This window comes from Poecilia mexicana, unplaced genomic scaffold, assembly GCF_051168715.1.
Source record: "Poecilia mexicana isolate PSO_F unplaced genomic scaffold, ASM5116871v1 scaffold_22, whole genome shotgun sequence".
Taxonomy (NCBI): Eukaryota; Metazoa; Chordata; class Actinopteri; order Cyprinodontiformes; family Poeciliidae; genus Poecilia; species Poecilia mexicana.
This window is the reverse complement of record NW_028263391.1, coordinates 2034132-2050920: the sequence shown is the minus strand read 5'-3', so window position 1 is coordinate 2050920 and position 16789 is coordinate 2034132. Positions and strand designations below refer to the sequence as shown.

The following is a 16789-nucleotide window of genomic DNA, read 5'->3' as shown; positions in this document are numbered from 1 at the left end:
TTAAGATTCACACATTGTCAAATTTTTTGAGGTGTAAATAATTTGTGTTTTGACTTATCAATATTCAATATTGGTGTAAAAAAATTGAAGTTGTTTTAACTTGAAAGTGAAAATCCTCCTGCTGCCTTGAAAATGCTGTTGAAATGCATTTTTTAGCTCAGATTTTAGTCATTCTCTCATCTTTGAATAAGAAAACTTTGAAGACAATGAACCGAACCAGAAAAAAACACAGAGAAGCAACCTTCATTTATGCCACACAAATCTGTAATAAACTTGACAAATAATGAAAAATAGCGGGGATTAAATGTAATAAATAAAAACAAGTAATAACTATTTAAAAATGATTAACTGGCATTTTTGGAAAATTATGATAACATGTTTCTTTTTTTTAAAAATGCATTATCTTAACAAAAAACACTGAAAGTTATAGTGGCTGCCTGGTCTATTAGATAATAGACCAGGCAGCCACTATAACTTATGACATCCTGTGCACTGTCATGGAACCAGGCTGAACATAATGTCACTCTGGAATTGTCAATATCTCATGTTGCCACTGTCAGAAATGTTAACTAATAAGTCAATATTAGTGAACTTACCCGGTTTAATAATCAATAGCATTATATTAAGGTCATTGTATGAAAATAATTATAATCCGGAACTGACAGGAGCTTGTCAGCACTGACATACCATGGCAACCGAGTGTCAGTTGTAGTGGTAGGTACCTACTGGTAGCTATTATCACCTGTTGCAGAAGAGGTCCCATCTGAAAGCGCAGGAGTTGTCTTTCTCTGTTTAAGTCTGAACACCGGCTGTATATTTAAATATGTATGAGAATTATGTTGTAATTAAGATATATTTTATTTCTATTTGTTTGATCTAAAGTTATTCATATGCTACATTCTGTCTGAAACAGATAGAGAATGAGGTTAGCAGCCTGTGGCACCCATGGCCACCTTACTTGTGTCACCTTACCCAGTGGTAAGGTGGCACAAGTGGCACCTTACCCAGAAGCCCGTGGCACAAGTGACAGCTTATGGCAACTGTCAACATGTTTTCACTGAGGCTGTTTATTGGAAACTGAAATTTGAGACTGTATAAAAAATAGACCAGGGCATATTTGCTTTTTTTAAGGGAACAGAATACTTAACAAGAAATGCAATACTTTGTGCCAGATCCACCATTATTTTCATTAATTATAAATTCATTCATATTAATTCTGACACAGAAGCTGTCACCAAAGAATATTATATTTCTATTCTATTGTTTTCCCCACTAAGCATATTTAAATATGCTGAAGTATGTATAATACAATTAAAAATACTTTAAAAATACAACTGTTTATAAATATGGCTGCATGTATAAGGTTTCCAGTAACAAAACAGCGTGTTATGAAAGATTAAATGTTCAAATACGTCATTGTGCCTGTTAAACATATAACGCTGAGTGGAGCGGTCGAACGCTATAAGATGGCCGCCCTAAATCTCGTGAGCAAAAATAGGCGAGAGGGGTCCGTGAGGCGTGGGAGGTGCCAGTATGAGGTCGTGGCAACCCTTGGAAGGTGCCGAAGTCAGCCGAAGTCAGCCGAACGCAGTGGCAACACTGACAGCTAGACCCGAAAACAGTGACACTAATGGCAGGTGTCAGAGGAAGTGCCAGTAAGAGGTGCCGAGGTCAGCCGAAGTCAGCCGAAGTCACCCGAACACAGTGGCAACTCTGGCAGCTAGTCCCGAAAGCAGTGGCACTTGTGGCAGGTGTCAGCGGAAGTGCCAGTAAGAGGTGCCGAGGTCAGCCGAAGTCAGCCGAACGCAGCGGCAGCACTGGCAGCTAATCCCGAACGCAGTGGCACTTGTGGCAGGTGTCAGACCTGCCACCGGAAGTGCCAGTACGAGGTGCCGAGGTCAGCCGAAGTCAGCCGAACGCAGTGGCAACTCTGGCAGCTAGTCCCGAAGGCAGTGGCACTTGTGGCAGGTGTCAGCGGAAGTGCCAGTAAGAGGTGCCGAGGTCAGCCGAAGTCAGCCGAACGCAGTGGCACTTGTGGCAGGTGTCAGACCTGCCACCGGAAGTGCCAGTACGAGGTGCGGTGTCACGATTTGCGCCTGCTGTCTCTCGGAATACATGGAGCAAATGGCTCGAATGGAACGCATGGCAAGTGCGTCAGCACTGGGCAAATAGTGCGCGCGCTCTACTGACCATCTGAGCTCACAATCTACTTATTTGGGTAAATTCAAAGTCACTGAGAAATATGCTTTTGTAGTTGTATTCTTGCAAAGCTTTTCTGCAAAACTGAAAAACAACAGTTATTTTACACCTTGCAATCACTACAAACGCACATCCACAAAAAAAATAAAAAATAAAAAATAATAATAATAATAAATAAATCCAAAAACAATTTGACTTCCACAAACACGTTGAAAATAAAACTAAACTAAACAAAAGACCTGATTGATATTTAATGGCAACAGTTCGGAAGCCACAACTGTTTTAGCTATTAAACGCACATAAAGTCTTCTCAGGAATATTGATTTAAATCTGGCAAAAATAAAATGCTAATTTTGAAAGCTAGTTTGTTATTTCAATGCAAATTTTATTTTTGTTGACTTTTTAAAGTCAGCAATGAAGAACTCAAATATACTAATATGAGAAACAAATTTCAGAATTGCAATTAATGGAACAACTGTCATAAATTACTGTCATTTGGCTGCTGTGCTCGCTCCTGACGAAAGGGGGAGCAGAATGTTTTCAGTTGGACAGAAATTTCCGGAAACGGAAATGGGTTTCCCTTGTTTTGAAAGAGGGAAATTTAAAAGTGGACATCGTTAAGAGTAAACAGGCTAGCGAGAAAAATGCACTTTCAAAAGAAGAGCAAAATATGAATGCAGACTAAACATATTCATCTGGGGGTAAGGTAGGCGAAAGGAAGAACATTTCTTCATTTTCACTATAACGGAGGGTTTTGGCTCTTCACTATTTCAAATAGGCAGGTCGACAAAGGTGGGCGAGAAAACTTCGCTTACATTTTAGAAAATCTTTCTAATGTGCAGGTCTTTACGTTTGATTTGACAAAATATAGCTGAAGATTGTGTTTTAATTTTAGCTAGGGTTTATCTCGGCGTTAAAGCAGTATTTTATGGTGCTACCTTTTTGTTTAGTAGCTACACCTCTTTTTTTCCCCCCACCCAGTGTTGGTTGATTAATCACCAACTGGAAGCAATGACTATATAAAATAATGTATGAATGGGGATAATCTTGGAATTCCTTTATTTTCTGCTGAACTACTGTTCATTTAAAGAACTTGCAGCACAGGTCGGATTTGGTCATGAAAAGCCTAATCAGTGGATCTTTATAACCGTGTCCCAGTTTATTACCTTACAATTTATGTGCAACAAAATAAGAAGTTCTGTTATAAAATTGTGGATTTGCTACACATTAGTCACAATACAATTATAATTATCAATATATCAAATTTGGAACATGTTACAAGATGAAAAGCATAAATAATTTCCATCCCACTGCTCCTCTAATATTTTGGTGCCACAGTTAATTCTTTACTTGACCACTTGGTAATAGGAAGTTGTTCTAGAAACTAAAGCTTTATGGATCTGGAAATGTTTATGATTATTCTGCTGCTTCATTTTACACAAACAACTTCAAAGAAACTTTTACTTTTTAAATTTAATTGAGTTGCTCATGTTTTTGCCTGATTTGAGAAACTGCTTGGTGAGTCTATTATTATGTAAAGCAATCAAGATGCAAAGAGTTTTAGGTTTGTTCACAGTCACTGCTGCTCACAAGTAGCCCTGTTATCCATTTTCATTTTGTTTTTATAATATCAGCAACCTACAGCGCCATCTATTGTATGGCAATTGTATAGTGTGGTGATTGTTCACTAAATGTCATCAGTGTCTATCATGTCTCCACAGGTTGGATACCATCATGAGGAAGAAGTCAAGAAGGTTAAAGGACGCTGACAAGTCCGGCAAACAGGAAGATTGTATGTGATGTGTAATCATGAAAACCACTGTTTCCACTAACACCGAATTAGCTGTGTATAAATCAGTGTTTCCATGTAAAACTGCAGGTGTAGTAACAGAAAATGTATTATTTATTGTGAGAAATGTCTTATTGCAATTAATGATCTCTAAATTTTCCCAAAACTGTCCATATTGTTGGGATTGTTTGTTTTGCTATTTCCTCCACTGTATTTTCACTAAAGATACAAATAAATATCATTGCACTTCTTTATGTGACTGGCGTCCTAAAGAAGCACATGTCAAAAGAGCAATATTAGTGTTTGTGGGACCATGTAATTGCTGTGACACACTATCACAGCCATGCAGTTACCAAAAACGTAGTAATAAATCATTCTTATTGTAACATTTAGGTTAGAAATATTGTGATAAAACGTCAGGTCCACATTTTCCTTGGCGGAAAGGAAGGCTGAGGCAAAGTATGATGGAAGCATTTGGTCAAAGATGTACGATTGCAAAATTGTGTATCTGTCTGCAGTTTTTTTTATGTGTATAATGTGTGAGTGTAAACATGGTAATCATTGAGGGGACTACAGCTTATTTGCATAAAAGTGACAGAGCATTAAAACATATTTCTGACCTTTACAGGGGTGACCTGCCACTTAGGAAACACATAACTTTAGTTTTCCAACAGAAAAACTATTTTTTGAATAGTCATACAAAAAATGTTTGAAACATGGATCACCTGTGGTTTGTTTTGTTGTAACTTTCTTCTAAGTTAATGAGAGATTCTAGACTTTGTTCATTGTTCAGTATTAACTAGAAAAGGATCAAAAGTGGAAATGTGTCAATTTGTGATTGGAATTTGATTATGTTGATTTTGAATATAATTTTGTGTGTTTCCAGGCTGTGCTCTGTGCAGATGCAGTGATGATGACCCGGCCTTATTTGGGGAAAAGGTCAAACTCGAAGAGCACAAATTCTCTGTCCATTACTTCTGTTTGGTGGGTTTTCATCAACTTTTTATGTACATGATTCAGTGTTCACAGATTCAGCTGAAACCAGAAGTTTATATACACCGATATGTACACCTGTACTTACTGATTATAGATAAATCAATATTAATATCTGATTCTTTTTATCAATATTGTGGCTTTCAGCTAATAGAAATTAGATGGTAATTCTAACTGACCTAAAACAAGATAAGTTTGGTTTTATTTCACTTCAGAAATAAGACTTCACACCTCACACCATGTTTTGTGAGGAAAACAATTTGTTTCTTTTTTTTATTCGGTGAATGTAAACTTCTGGTTTCAAATGTCTATGGGATGAAATCCCAGTTGCCCAATCAGAGCAGCAGGATCTGTGGCTTGTCTTACTTCTGCAGATTCATCTGCTGTTTATTTTTTATTCTTCTCTTCAATATATCGGCACCAACATTAGTATTGGACAATATTAGTCGATTTTTAGCATATCATATCAGACCAATGACTAAAACTGGGCCAATATTAACATTAACATCTTGTTGCTGTTTGTTTCTGAATGAGAGGGGAGGAGTTTGGTCATGAGGTATTTGTCTGGTCATGTGTGTGAAGAGTTTAAGTGAAGTGGTGAAGTCAGCTGTGGGGTCAGCTTTATCAAGGTGTCAAAAGTGTAGTGAAATGCATAATTTTTACAATATCTGTAATATCGGTTCATTTTTACCTGTTGTCAAAGAGCTTTCTCTTGTCTTCTGTAGCTGACGTCTAGTGGAGTTTACCAGCGAGGAGAAGAGAACGAGGGTGTGTTTGGTTTCCTGGTGGATGACATCAAACAGGAGATCAGGAGGGCAGCTCGGATGGTGAGTGCCAAGTAGGGTGGACACGTATCAGTTGTTTCGTCTGAAAGATTCTAAAAAGTCAGGAGACAGTTGGAAATGTGGCTATTTAACATTTAAAATTGACTTTAACAGAGAAACCCTTTAATTTGTGTGTCGTTCATGTGCTCCAGACATGCTATGGTTGTAAGAAGAAGGGCGCATGTGTTGGGTGCAACGTCAGTAGCTGTAGGAAGGTGGTGCACTTCCCCTGTGGGAGGAAGCTGATGTTCATCACACAGTACAACGAAATATTCCCGTAAGTGGCCACACCAAACACCATTCAGATGTAGAGAGAAACACTCAGCTATTCATCCAACACTAACATACACTTAACATTGCAATCAAATTGGTCCCCCACTCTGCACATTAAATTTGTTGTTATACTGTAGTAAACAAGTCCAACAAGAATGGTTTAATTAGCTCCATAAAACTAATATTACAGCTGATTTCTCCAGATTCCACGCTTTAAATCAGTGGTCCCCAACCCCCGGTCCACGGACCGGTACCGGTCCGTGGACCAATTGGTACCGGGCCGTGGCAAAAATAATTAAATATATCCACTTTATATATTATCGGAGTCTGAAGGAGCTTTTATTTTGAAAAACCTTTAACCGGATTCTCTCGGTTTTCTTGTGCGCCAAAACGGAGTAATAAACAGTCAAAATGAGTAAGAAACAGTTATCTTTAGAAAGTTTTTTTACGACGGGGAAAAGGGCCAGTGAAGAAACAGAAGATCCCACTTGCAAGAAAAAAAAGCATTTAACAGACTATACCAGGAGTCCTACTTGAGATATGGATTTGTCCCGGTAGGTGATTCTCATATGCCAAGCCCGCTCTGTGTCATATGTGGTGACCGTCTTGTTAATGAGGCAATGAAGCCATCAAAACTGCTTCGCCACTTAGAGTCAAAACATCCCGAATTAAAAGACAAGCCTCTGGAGTATTTTGAAAGAAAAAAAACAGGAACATGATGGACAGAAAAAATTACAGAGGGCCACCACATCACTAAATGCAAATGCACTGAAAGCATCGTACTTGGTGGCTAACCGTATTGCTAAGGCTAAAAACCCATTTACTATTGGTGAAGAATTGATTTTGCCCTCTGCTAAAGACATTTGCCGTGAAGTTCTTGGAGAGGATGCTGTTAAAAAGATTGAGCAGGTGCCTCTGTCGGCTAGCACTGTGACACGGCGCATTGAAGAAATAGCCGAAGACATTGAGACACAATTGTTGGAGAGGATTAATACATCACCGCATTAGGCCCTCCAGGTAGACGAATCTACAGATGTTGACAATAAGGCAATACTACTGGTGTATGTGCGATATATTTATCAAGAGGATGTGCATGAGGATATGTTATGTGCATTATCATTGCCAGCCAACACCACCGCCACAGAACTGTTCAAGTCGCTGGATGGCTATATATCAGAAAAACTGAAATGGTCCTCTTGTGTCGGCATATGCACAGATGGAGCTGCTGCTATGACTGGACGGCTGTCTGGTTTAACTACTCGGATAAAAGAAGTTGCACCTGAATGTGAATCTACACATTGTATCATTCACAGGGAAATGCTGGCAAGCCGAAAAATGCCCCCACAATTGAACAGCGTATTGAATGATGCTGTTAAAGTTATTAATCACGTCAAAGCACAAGCCCTTAACTCTCGCCTGTTTGAGCAACTTTGTGAGGGGATGGACGCAGAGCACAGACGCCTTCTCTTGTACACTGAAATAAGATGGTTGTCCCGAGGAAAATCGCTGGCGAGAGTGTTTGAATTACGAGAACCGCTGCAAAGATTTCTCTCGGACAAGAAGTCACCGCTGGCAGCACATTTCAGTGACCAAGAATGGGTCGCAAAATTGGCTTACCTGTGCGACATATTCAACCTGCTCAATGAACTCAATCTGTCACTTCAAGGAAAAATGGCAACCGTCTTCAATTTGGCAGATAAAGTAGCTGCATTTAAAGCCAAATTGGATTTGTGGGGACGGCGTGTGAACAAAGGCATATTTGACATGTTTCCAACATTAGCGGGGATTTTGGGTGAGAATGAGCCTGAGCCTTCATTTTCCCAGCTGGTGCACGATCACCTGTCTTTGCTTTTAAAGGAGTTCGAACGCTACTTCCCAACCACAAAAGTCCCACGAACTGGCAAGGAATGGATCCGCGACCCATTTGTCAACAAACCAGCTGAATCTAGCATGTCTGTGCAAGAAGAAGATCAGCTGCTGGAGATCGCAAATGACGGCGGCCTTAAAAGTATGTTTGAGACAGCAACTCTGCCGGTGTTTTGGATTAAAGTCATGGCAGAATACCCTTACATCGCCACCACAGCACTGAAAACCCTGTTGCCATTTCCGACATCATATCTATGTGAAGCGGGGTTTTCTGCAGTGACAACAACCAAAACAAAACAACGAAATAGACTGAACATAAGCAACACACTTCGGGTGTCGTTGTCCCCCATTATTCCCAGATGGGACCGTCTCCTTGGAGACAAACAAGCTCAAGGCTCTCATTAATGTGTCGTTGTCAGGAGTTAAAATTTTCATTAAAATAAAATGTTCTTTATATTTGTTTTTGCGGCGTATCTGTATCTTATTTTGAAGGGATGTTTAAACGTTACGTCACCGCACTTTCTGATTGGCTACCTGTCACATTCCACGGGTTGCGTTCTAGCTTCCAGTCAGGGAAAACCCCACACGCGGTTACAGAGGATTATCAGTTAGGTAAAAAAAAAAAAAATCCCCCCCCCACCCCCACCGGTCCGCAGCAAAATTTCCAAGTCTTGACCGGTCCGCGGTAATAAAAAGGTTGGGGACCACTGCTTTAAATGACTTCTGGGATTATTCAGCTCCTTCATGACAACTGAGAATTAAGGCCTTAAAATGATCTTCTATTAATTTCAAAAAATGTAAGTTTGCCTCAAATACATTAATCTCAGGTCTTAAATTTACTTGTGCAAGATGTAGTTTAGTATGTACTTCCTCTTTTTATCTCGCTGGACTTTTCTGTCAGACAATAGTTTGAGTCACACACAGACTCTATCTTTAAAAGTCTTATTTTGACTTGCTGAAATCTGAAGACTGTTCTGACCTATTTTAGCAGTTTTCTGGTCTTTGGATACATTTTCGGTGTGGAATGACACATCACCAATGAGCATGACTGGGCAATTTGGCTTAAAAATAAAATCTCCAACTTTTTTTCTATTCATATCCGATTTCTGATTTTAATTGATTTCTCCCCCCTAATTATCCAGATATTTGAGGTATCCCATAATGCAACTAATGAAGCCCATGATTAACGTATGTTTGTAAGATCACATCTGATTTGCAAGTGTGAGAAGACATTTGCCAATGACCAGGAAGTGGGGAATAGATTAGCATGAATGTAACTTATTTATAAACTGCTGCAGTAATGTGCATAAAGATTGTACAAATAATATACATATCCATTCTTGCATAGAATATTAGGGTTAAAATGCCTTTATAGCAAACTCACGTTTAGTCAGATTTGGTCAATTAGGAATGATGAAAAATAATCCAGATTAAATTAGATTTTTCAGGGTTGGGAAGCTCAGGTGTTGAACAGGAAACACATGAAACTTATATGGAACAAACAGCTGAATTCAAAATTTAACCTCTTAAGAAAAATCTTGCTTACAATGTGAAAGGCTGTAACAATATTGACCTGAATGTGTTTTTTCATCTGCAGGTCTTACTGTCAGGATCACAGTCCAACTCAATCTCTCTGCGTTGACTCAGACTTCAGTCTTCCTCAGTCCTGCTCAATATGTTTAGACTCTATTGAGCCTGTCTTGTCCTACTCTGTCCTCAAGTGTCCGTCCTGCCATGGCAGCTGGTTCCACAGAGACTGTGTGCAGGTAACATATGGCCCACAGTTACTTCAGCATTTTAGAGTAAACATACATTTGAAAGGCTTTTAATTGGAAATGTGACCTAATTAATAGGAGTGTAGCAGATGCAGTTTTCTGGCTTTTTAAAAAGCCTGACCTGCTGATTCTGAATAAAGCAGATTTTTTTCTTTAGCTTTTTTTTTTCTTCATTTTTTCCTGAAAGGTTTTGTAGCACAATACTCAGGAGAAGACAGTCCTCTGGCCTGCTGGACATCCTGAAGCTTTATTCTTCTCGTCAGCTTGAAACTCTTACCTTTGAGTTCAGTTAGCTGTTCTTTCTGTTTATGTAAACCCAGCATCAGCATTCCGATGCAAAGTGATGTCGCCTGTTCAGCTTTCTTTAGAGGAAACTATGGCTAACACAAGAAATCTAGGAGTTCAGTACATCTGCTCCTCTTGCTGATTGACAGTGATTTATTGACTCGGTCACAGCTTCACCTGCTCTTACAATAGTTTTTGTTATAAAGTAAACATCTGAAGTTAAAAAGCTGTTGCATATGAGCATCCTGAAAAAAAGCTGAAACTCTAAATATCACAGGATATTTAAATAAAGGAAACAGTCAGGTTGGGACTGTGTCTTTAAAATGAGTGGCACTCAGATCATTTTTCATTTATTTTATTGTATTGTACATGCCGCCTTAATGTTAATCCTCTTCTGTTTTCTACCTTCCTAATCCTACTTAGGACATTTTAGTCCATTACTAAATAAATCCCTGCAGGAACCAAAGTGTTTTCTGACTGATTTTCTGTGTGTAGCATCAGGCCCACAGCGCGGGACTCTTCTTCTTCAGATGTACTCTCTGTAACAACAAGGAGAACTTCCAGCAGGAGATGGTCAGAATGGGGATATACATCCCAGAAAGGTAACAATTAACTAGATTACATCTGCAGTAAACATGAACCTGTTTTATAGCTTAAATATTACAGTATTTTACACTTTTTTTCTGAAAATATGTACATTATTTAATTGACTTTAAAAAAAAAAATAATGGCAATTCTAATGCTTTAAATTGCAATAACAATGTCAGTTATGATTAAATCACATGTTTTCTGCTTATTTTTCTTATAATTATTGTATTAATTATTATTATGCTTTATCATTTCATAATTTCTTCATTACCCTCTGTGAGTTTAAAGATCTAAGACACTGAAAATGTAGATGAGCTTTGAGCATAGAGGACAGTTTATCTTGTTTGTCAGCTGCATCATGCATGTGTGCATGACACAGAATATAGAAACCTACAAAATATCAAGTCTAAGCAGTCCTTTGTAACTGCGATTACTGCATTCACTAATCTATCCAGCCTTTAAACGGCAGGTTATGAAACTGCTCAGAGTAAGAATGTACATAGAATTTCTTCTTCTTTTTTGTTCTGTGCAGAGATGCATCATGGGAACTGGAGGCAAATGCATACTCTGAGCTTCTGGAGGTTTACAATCACTGTGACTCTGTTATCTGCCTCTGCAACGAGGGACGCACATACTCTAAGAAGGGGTACATCATGTTGTGCTAGATCTGTAAACATAAAAACATTGACACTGACGATGTATATTCTGTAATTATATAAAATTTAAATCACCATGGTTCTGGTATCCTTGTGATATTTGGGACTGAAACAGGAATGCTGTATTTCTGTAGTAGAATTACACCATTCCTGTTCAGAAACAACCAATCAGAGCCAGGAAGAGGGTCTTGGCACTGTCAGTCACTCTTGTGTATGCGTTGCTCACACTCTACACCTTGCTCTTTACTACAGCTGGTTCACAGTATACTCCTCTGTGAATGCTAAGGCTAGTTAGCGTGACCACCTATGACTGCAGATAAACAGTTTTCCTGCGACAATAAGTTGTTTCTCTGTCACTAGCATAACTGCAGCGTGTACAGGAGAGTGATTGACAGCGCTAGGGCCATCCTCCTGCCTCTGATTGGTTGTTTCTGACCAAGCGGTTTATTTCTGCAGATGGCAGTAGGACCACAGGGAAGCGGAGCTCATTTTTTTCACTGATTATCTGTCAGTATTATACTGCCGCAACATGGCGAAAGTTTTAACAAATATGTAAAAAGAAAACCTCACATTGTTTATGAAAGTAAATTTCTGCAGCTTTATTTAGATTAATCCTGTTACCAGTTGAGTTCAATATGCAGCTTGAAATATTACAAAAACATCCCTTCAATATTTTTACTGTGCAAGCTGAGCAATTAGACTTCATTTCAGCTGAGACGACTCAGCAGTGTTAACTGGTGAAGGGGCTGGTCTCAGAAGGAGATCAGAAATGCTGACAGACACTGAAACTGTGCAGCTTCAGTGTCTGGTGTGTTACCAGGTGGTTCGAGGTGATCCGATGCTGCCTCTGTGGATCCAGAGGAACCCACAGGAAATGTTCAGATCTAAAGCTGAACACCACAGACTGGGCCTGCATCGACTGCATAAATGCAACGGATGGGAAAGGTCAGTTCTCTGTGATTTATGTGTGCCTACATCTGCATGTCGTCTCCTCTGCTCTGGTTAATGATAGAACATTCCTGCTGCAGCAGTTTTAAACCTCATGTTTTTGTCTGCTCCAGCATCTCTGGTTGCATCACCTCAGAGTGGCCAGAAGAGAAGCTTACTGTCCAAGCGCCATCTGACGCCCTTGACCTCCCCCTTAGGCTGTAAAAGGTACACACATGAAACGCTCCAAAGCTCTGCCTCCACCTGCTCGATTCATTATTGTTTTTATTCTTCATTTCTCTCTCTCTCTCTTTTGTTTTTCTTTAGACCGTGTGCTCGTGTAAGACCCGACTCACCTGAGGAGCTCCTAAGGTCTTTACTTTCTCACCCTAGTCCTGTCAGCGCCCAGGTGGAGGTCCATAGAGACCAGGCTCTATCAGCTGGCCTGGACCTGGTCAGAAGGACCAATTTTGACCCCACGCACTCACTGTCTGTCAGGTAAACATTCGTTCTTGACTTCAGATGTGTTCTGCCGTTTCTTTTCTTCATCCGCCAACTCTCTGTCTCCAGGTTCAAAGATGAGCAGCACCTGACCCTTCCCAGCGCTCACCGCACTGGAGACGCAACCAGAAAGTACTTCCTGGATCTGCTGATGCAGCAGATCCAGAACTCCGTGGTATTTGAGGGCCCAAGCGGATCCAAAAACCTGGCACTGGACTCCCAGGGTGAGCAGACGGACTTTATCTGGAATGTGTCATGCAGGATGACTAAAGCTGACAGCCTCCTGGGTGTCTCTGTGTCGCTTTTGTGGACTGTGGAAACAAATGACATCCGTAAATGAAACGTGTGTGTGTGTGTTTTATTTAGCTCTGCGTGAGGATCTGTACTTTGACATAGGCTCCCTGTTGGCTCTCTGTCTGGTCCACGGTGGTCCACCTATTGGTTTTTTCTCCCATGGTCTCTACCAGTGTCTGTTTAACTATCCAGCCAACTGCCCCCTCAGTTTGAACCACATGACCCCTGAAACACACTTCACCCAGCTAGTCCACCGGGTGAGTGCAGGGCCGAGTCCGCCGCCCTGAGGCATCCCTCACAGAGGCCCCTGACGGGGAAGGCTGACCAGCTGGTGTGTGTCCATCTAGATTGCAGCCGCCGAGTCTCTAGATGAGCTGAAGGAAGTGATGAAAGCGAGCTGGGAGTTCCTGGAGCTGGCAGGCTGCAACAGACCAGTCACCAGTCTGGATGAGAGAGAGACTCTGGTGGAAGATCTGGTCAGCTTCACCATGATCACCAGGATGCAGCTGCCTCTGCAGAGGTGAGGAAAATACGGCGAGGTGGAGGTGAAGCTGAACAATCATGAGTAGGCCTGTCACAACAGCAAATATTTTTAGGCAAAGTTGCTTGGTAAATATTGTGATAAACGATAATATTATTGTTTTGAGACCATTTTCAAGTAAAATATTGATAATGGGATAAAAATACAAGTTTGCTCTCTCAAAGAGTAGTAAATTTTAATTTTGTACAAAACATTGAAACCTGAAGATATTTTAAACATCCAAAATAAAACACAGCAACCAACAACAACAAATAAGAGGAAAATTAAAAACTACATAAAACCGAAGCTATAAATAAAATGAATTATGAAGTCTCTGTAAACAAAATTGCCCTTCAAAAATTCGAACCTCCTTTAATAACTTTACAGTTTTGTTTTTTTTTTCCACCTGCAGGTTACGAGAAGGCCTGCACACGCTGGGTGTATTTGATCAGGTGACTTAAGGCTGATTTTCGTTACACTAGTACAAACTCTTCAGTTAAACAGCACCAGCATTTAACAAAGATGTCACAATCAGGAGTTAGACTGAGGAAAATCTGAACTTCTGTTTGATCTGATCCAGGTTCAGCTCTTCCCATCCATCTTCTTCGGTGTTTTCTGTGATGCTAGAGAAGTGATGACGGCCGAGACGCTCGACCGGCTCTTCACCATGAACTTCTCAGAACAGCAGGAGACACGGAACCTAGAGACGCCTATCGTCTCCTTCTGGAGACACTTCTTGCTGGAGTGTGAGGGTAGGATGTTCATCTAACTTTGCTTCCTGAATCATTATCAATACTCTAGATTCAAAACAAGCTTAAATAAAAATATTTCCAGATTAAATCTGAAGCTTACGTAGATTATTTCTAAAAAAACCTTTTAAAACATGGTGTCCATGTCCCCAGTTGGAAGGAGCTCCATCTCCCTTCACGACGTCCTTCATTTTGTCACTGGAGCTGATGAGCTTCCAGCAGTGGGCCTCTGCCCACCTCCCTCCATTTCCTTCCTCCACCATGTCAGGCTGGAGGAGCAGATGGAGAACGCAGTGGAATGGTGGGACGACGGGCTTTTCCCTCAGTGCAAACCAGCGACCAACCACCTCCTCCTGCCTGTTACTTCCACCTACAAGGCCTTTAAAAGCTCCATGGAGCAGGCCATCAGCCATCATATGCACCTGTTCCCTTCAGGGTCTTAGGTGTGGGCGACGGAAAAACAGAGACGATCTGTTTCTCATGCCAACCTCTGTGGAGTGGACTTTTGACTGTTAAATATACTGTATTATTTTCTAAAGTTGGTCTTTTTTTACCTCAGTGTTCCAGAGACACTCCATATAATCTTTAGCATGTTGGTCATATTTTGGTTCAAAACAAAGAAATTCCTTTCAGATTTGATCACCTTTAACTCAAATTGATGAGGTTTTGAATCTATGAGTAGGAAGTGGCTTATGGTCATGTTTCTCCTCCATCTTCTGCCAGTTCAAGGCTGCACAATATCAAGAAAACATGACATTGCCATAATTATTTTCAAATATTGTGATGACGGTATCAGTTGTGATTGACCTTCTCAATATGTCAATATTTGTACCACATAGGGTGGTACAAAAATTTAATATAGCCTGCCAATCACAGTATCCAAGCAACCTCTTGGGGTTGCAAGATTGTACTCACTAATATTGCTATGAATGCTATTTTTAATATATTATGCATCTTGAGTCAAAACATAGAACTATGTCTCTTAATCCTGTTTGACACTCCCAAAGTAAAGCTGTCAAGTTTCAGGTTAAACTAGTGTTTACAGACGTAATAGTGCAAACTCATTCAAAGCCTTGTTAATGTGTTATGGGACCAGTTATTAGCTCCAACTGGAAAACCGTTTTCTCTCAACAGACAACCCTCATCTGAAAAACAGCTTTAGTTTTGCTTTTATTTTTGTCAAAATTAGAGTAGCATTTGGCATCCATAACTCTAGTACGACAGCCAGGAAACTGTTTTTAAATGATTGTCTTTGGGGGGGGGAAACGTGATGCATTTAAAAATAGATGCAGTAAAATAAAAAACATCTATGGATCTATTGAAGAAAAAGTTCTTATTAGCAACAGTTTTTATATAATTATGGTCCCTCAAACTTAAGATTTGTTCAGAATAAGGTATTTTCATGGCATTAATTAACTGATTTAGCTTTTATTACTGGCTTTACTGTTTCAGTTGTACTGCGTGAGCAGCAACACGGACCAAAGCTGAGGACTGGATTTTCCTTTGGTTTTATCACCATCTATTTTTGGATTTTTGCGCTTCCACGTCTGAATCATTTCATATTACAGATTTTAATTCTGTTAGTTTTTATGTTTTTTTGCAACACTTTTTTCATGTGCGTCTCTTGTATTTTGTACAGTGCTTACTTTATATATGCTTTGAAATTAGGTGCTAGTTTCCCCATGTTTGTTTTTCTGCTTTTCATAAAATCTAATTCTTGTTCTGCGTTTCATTCTGTGTCTGATTTTTGGGAGGATGTTTGAACTTCGAAAAGTACGAAGAATTGGAACTAAAAATGAAAGAATTCAAATGACATTGTCAGTTTAAAAAGATTTATAAGTAATAGAAACAAAATTACAAAATGTAGGTATTCTATGAGAAAATGCTTTTTCCCTTAGCCGTAAGGAAAGGTAGTAATGAAACGTTTCCTCTACCAATTCCAATTAAATGCCACATCTTAAGATGAGCCATCTAAAGGTGGATCTTTAAGAAAATATATTGTGCAGAATAGTTTTGTCGCCACCCATTTCAGAAAGTAAAACTTGTATTTAGATTACACATAGAATGGAATATTTCAAGACTTTAATTACTTTGCTGTTGATAATTACGACTCACCAATAAAAACATTCTGTGTCTCAGAATATTTAAATACGACATAAAAATCTATAAAATCATCTATTGTACTTGGCTTTCAACTCCAGTGGGATTTAGTTTTAAATTGTATGTTTGTTTTTAAACTGTAAGAGTTTTTTTAATTTTTTTATTGTGTTTTAATGTACAGCACTTTGTATCAGATGGGTTGTTTTAAAGTGCTTAATAAATAAAGTTGGTATGGTATGGTATAAAAAGGGATATTTCAAACCAACATCAGATTTTTGAAAAATATGTTCATTTATACCACATTTTTTCCTTCTGCTCAACTTTCTATGAAAATACTTGGATGAAGCACTGAGCAACCAACTTCTTTAGAAATGTTCTTTTGACATGCTGATTAAGCTGTGACACCACGAGTCTCCAGTATTTATACTAATTTTCTGAGACATTGAATTT

The 16789-nt window shown here is 39.4% G+C and overlaps 2 protein-coding genes across 3 annotated transcripts; both read left to right on the top strand.

The window, feature by feature from the left end:
• The first annotated feature begins 2764 nt into the window (after nt 1-2764).
• g2e3 (G2/M-phase specific E3 ubiquitin protein ligase) lies at nt 2765-16591 on the top strand. 2 transcript variants are annotated; one of them, XM_088002647.1, is made up of 17 exons: nt 2765-2905; nt 3921-3991; nt 4875-4972; nt 5707-5808; nt 5958-6082; nt 9542-9710; nt 10500-10606; nt 11125-11238; nt 12069-12193; nt 12310-12403; nt 12503-12673; nt 12746-12900; nt 13043-13227; nt 13318-13490; nt 13903-13942; nt 14071-14242; nt 14393-16591. In XM_088002647.1, the coding sequence occupies exons 1-17, from the start codon at nt 2874-2876 to the stop codon at nt 14680-14682; spliced, it is 2223 nt and encodes a 740-aa protein (XP_087858773.1). In that variant the 5' UTR covers nt 2765-2873; the 3' UTR covers nt 14683-16591. The 2 variants fall into 2 exon arrangements, with proteins under 2 accessions (XP_087858773.1, XP_087858774.1); XM_088002648.1 differs by having other exon boundaries at nt 2774-2900.
• Nucleotides 6549-8747, top strand: LOC148152737 (SCAN domain-containing protein 3-like; the record flags this gene model as incomplete). The annotated part of the gene is given in 2 exon segments (XM_088002774.1): nt 6549-6788; nt 6790-8747. Coding segments are annotated over 2 exon segments (1800 nt in total), but the record flags the coding sequence as incomplete, so codon positions are not given.
• Nucleotides 16592-16789: the final 198 nt, after the last annotated feature.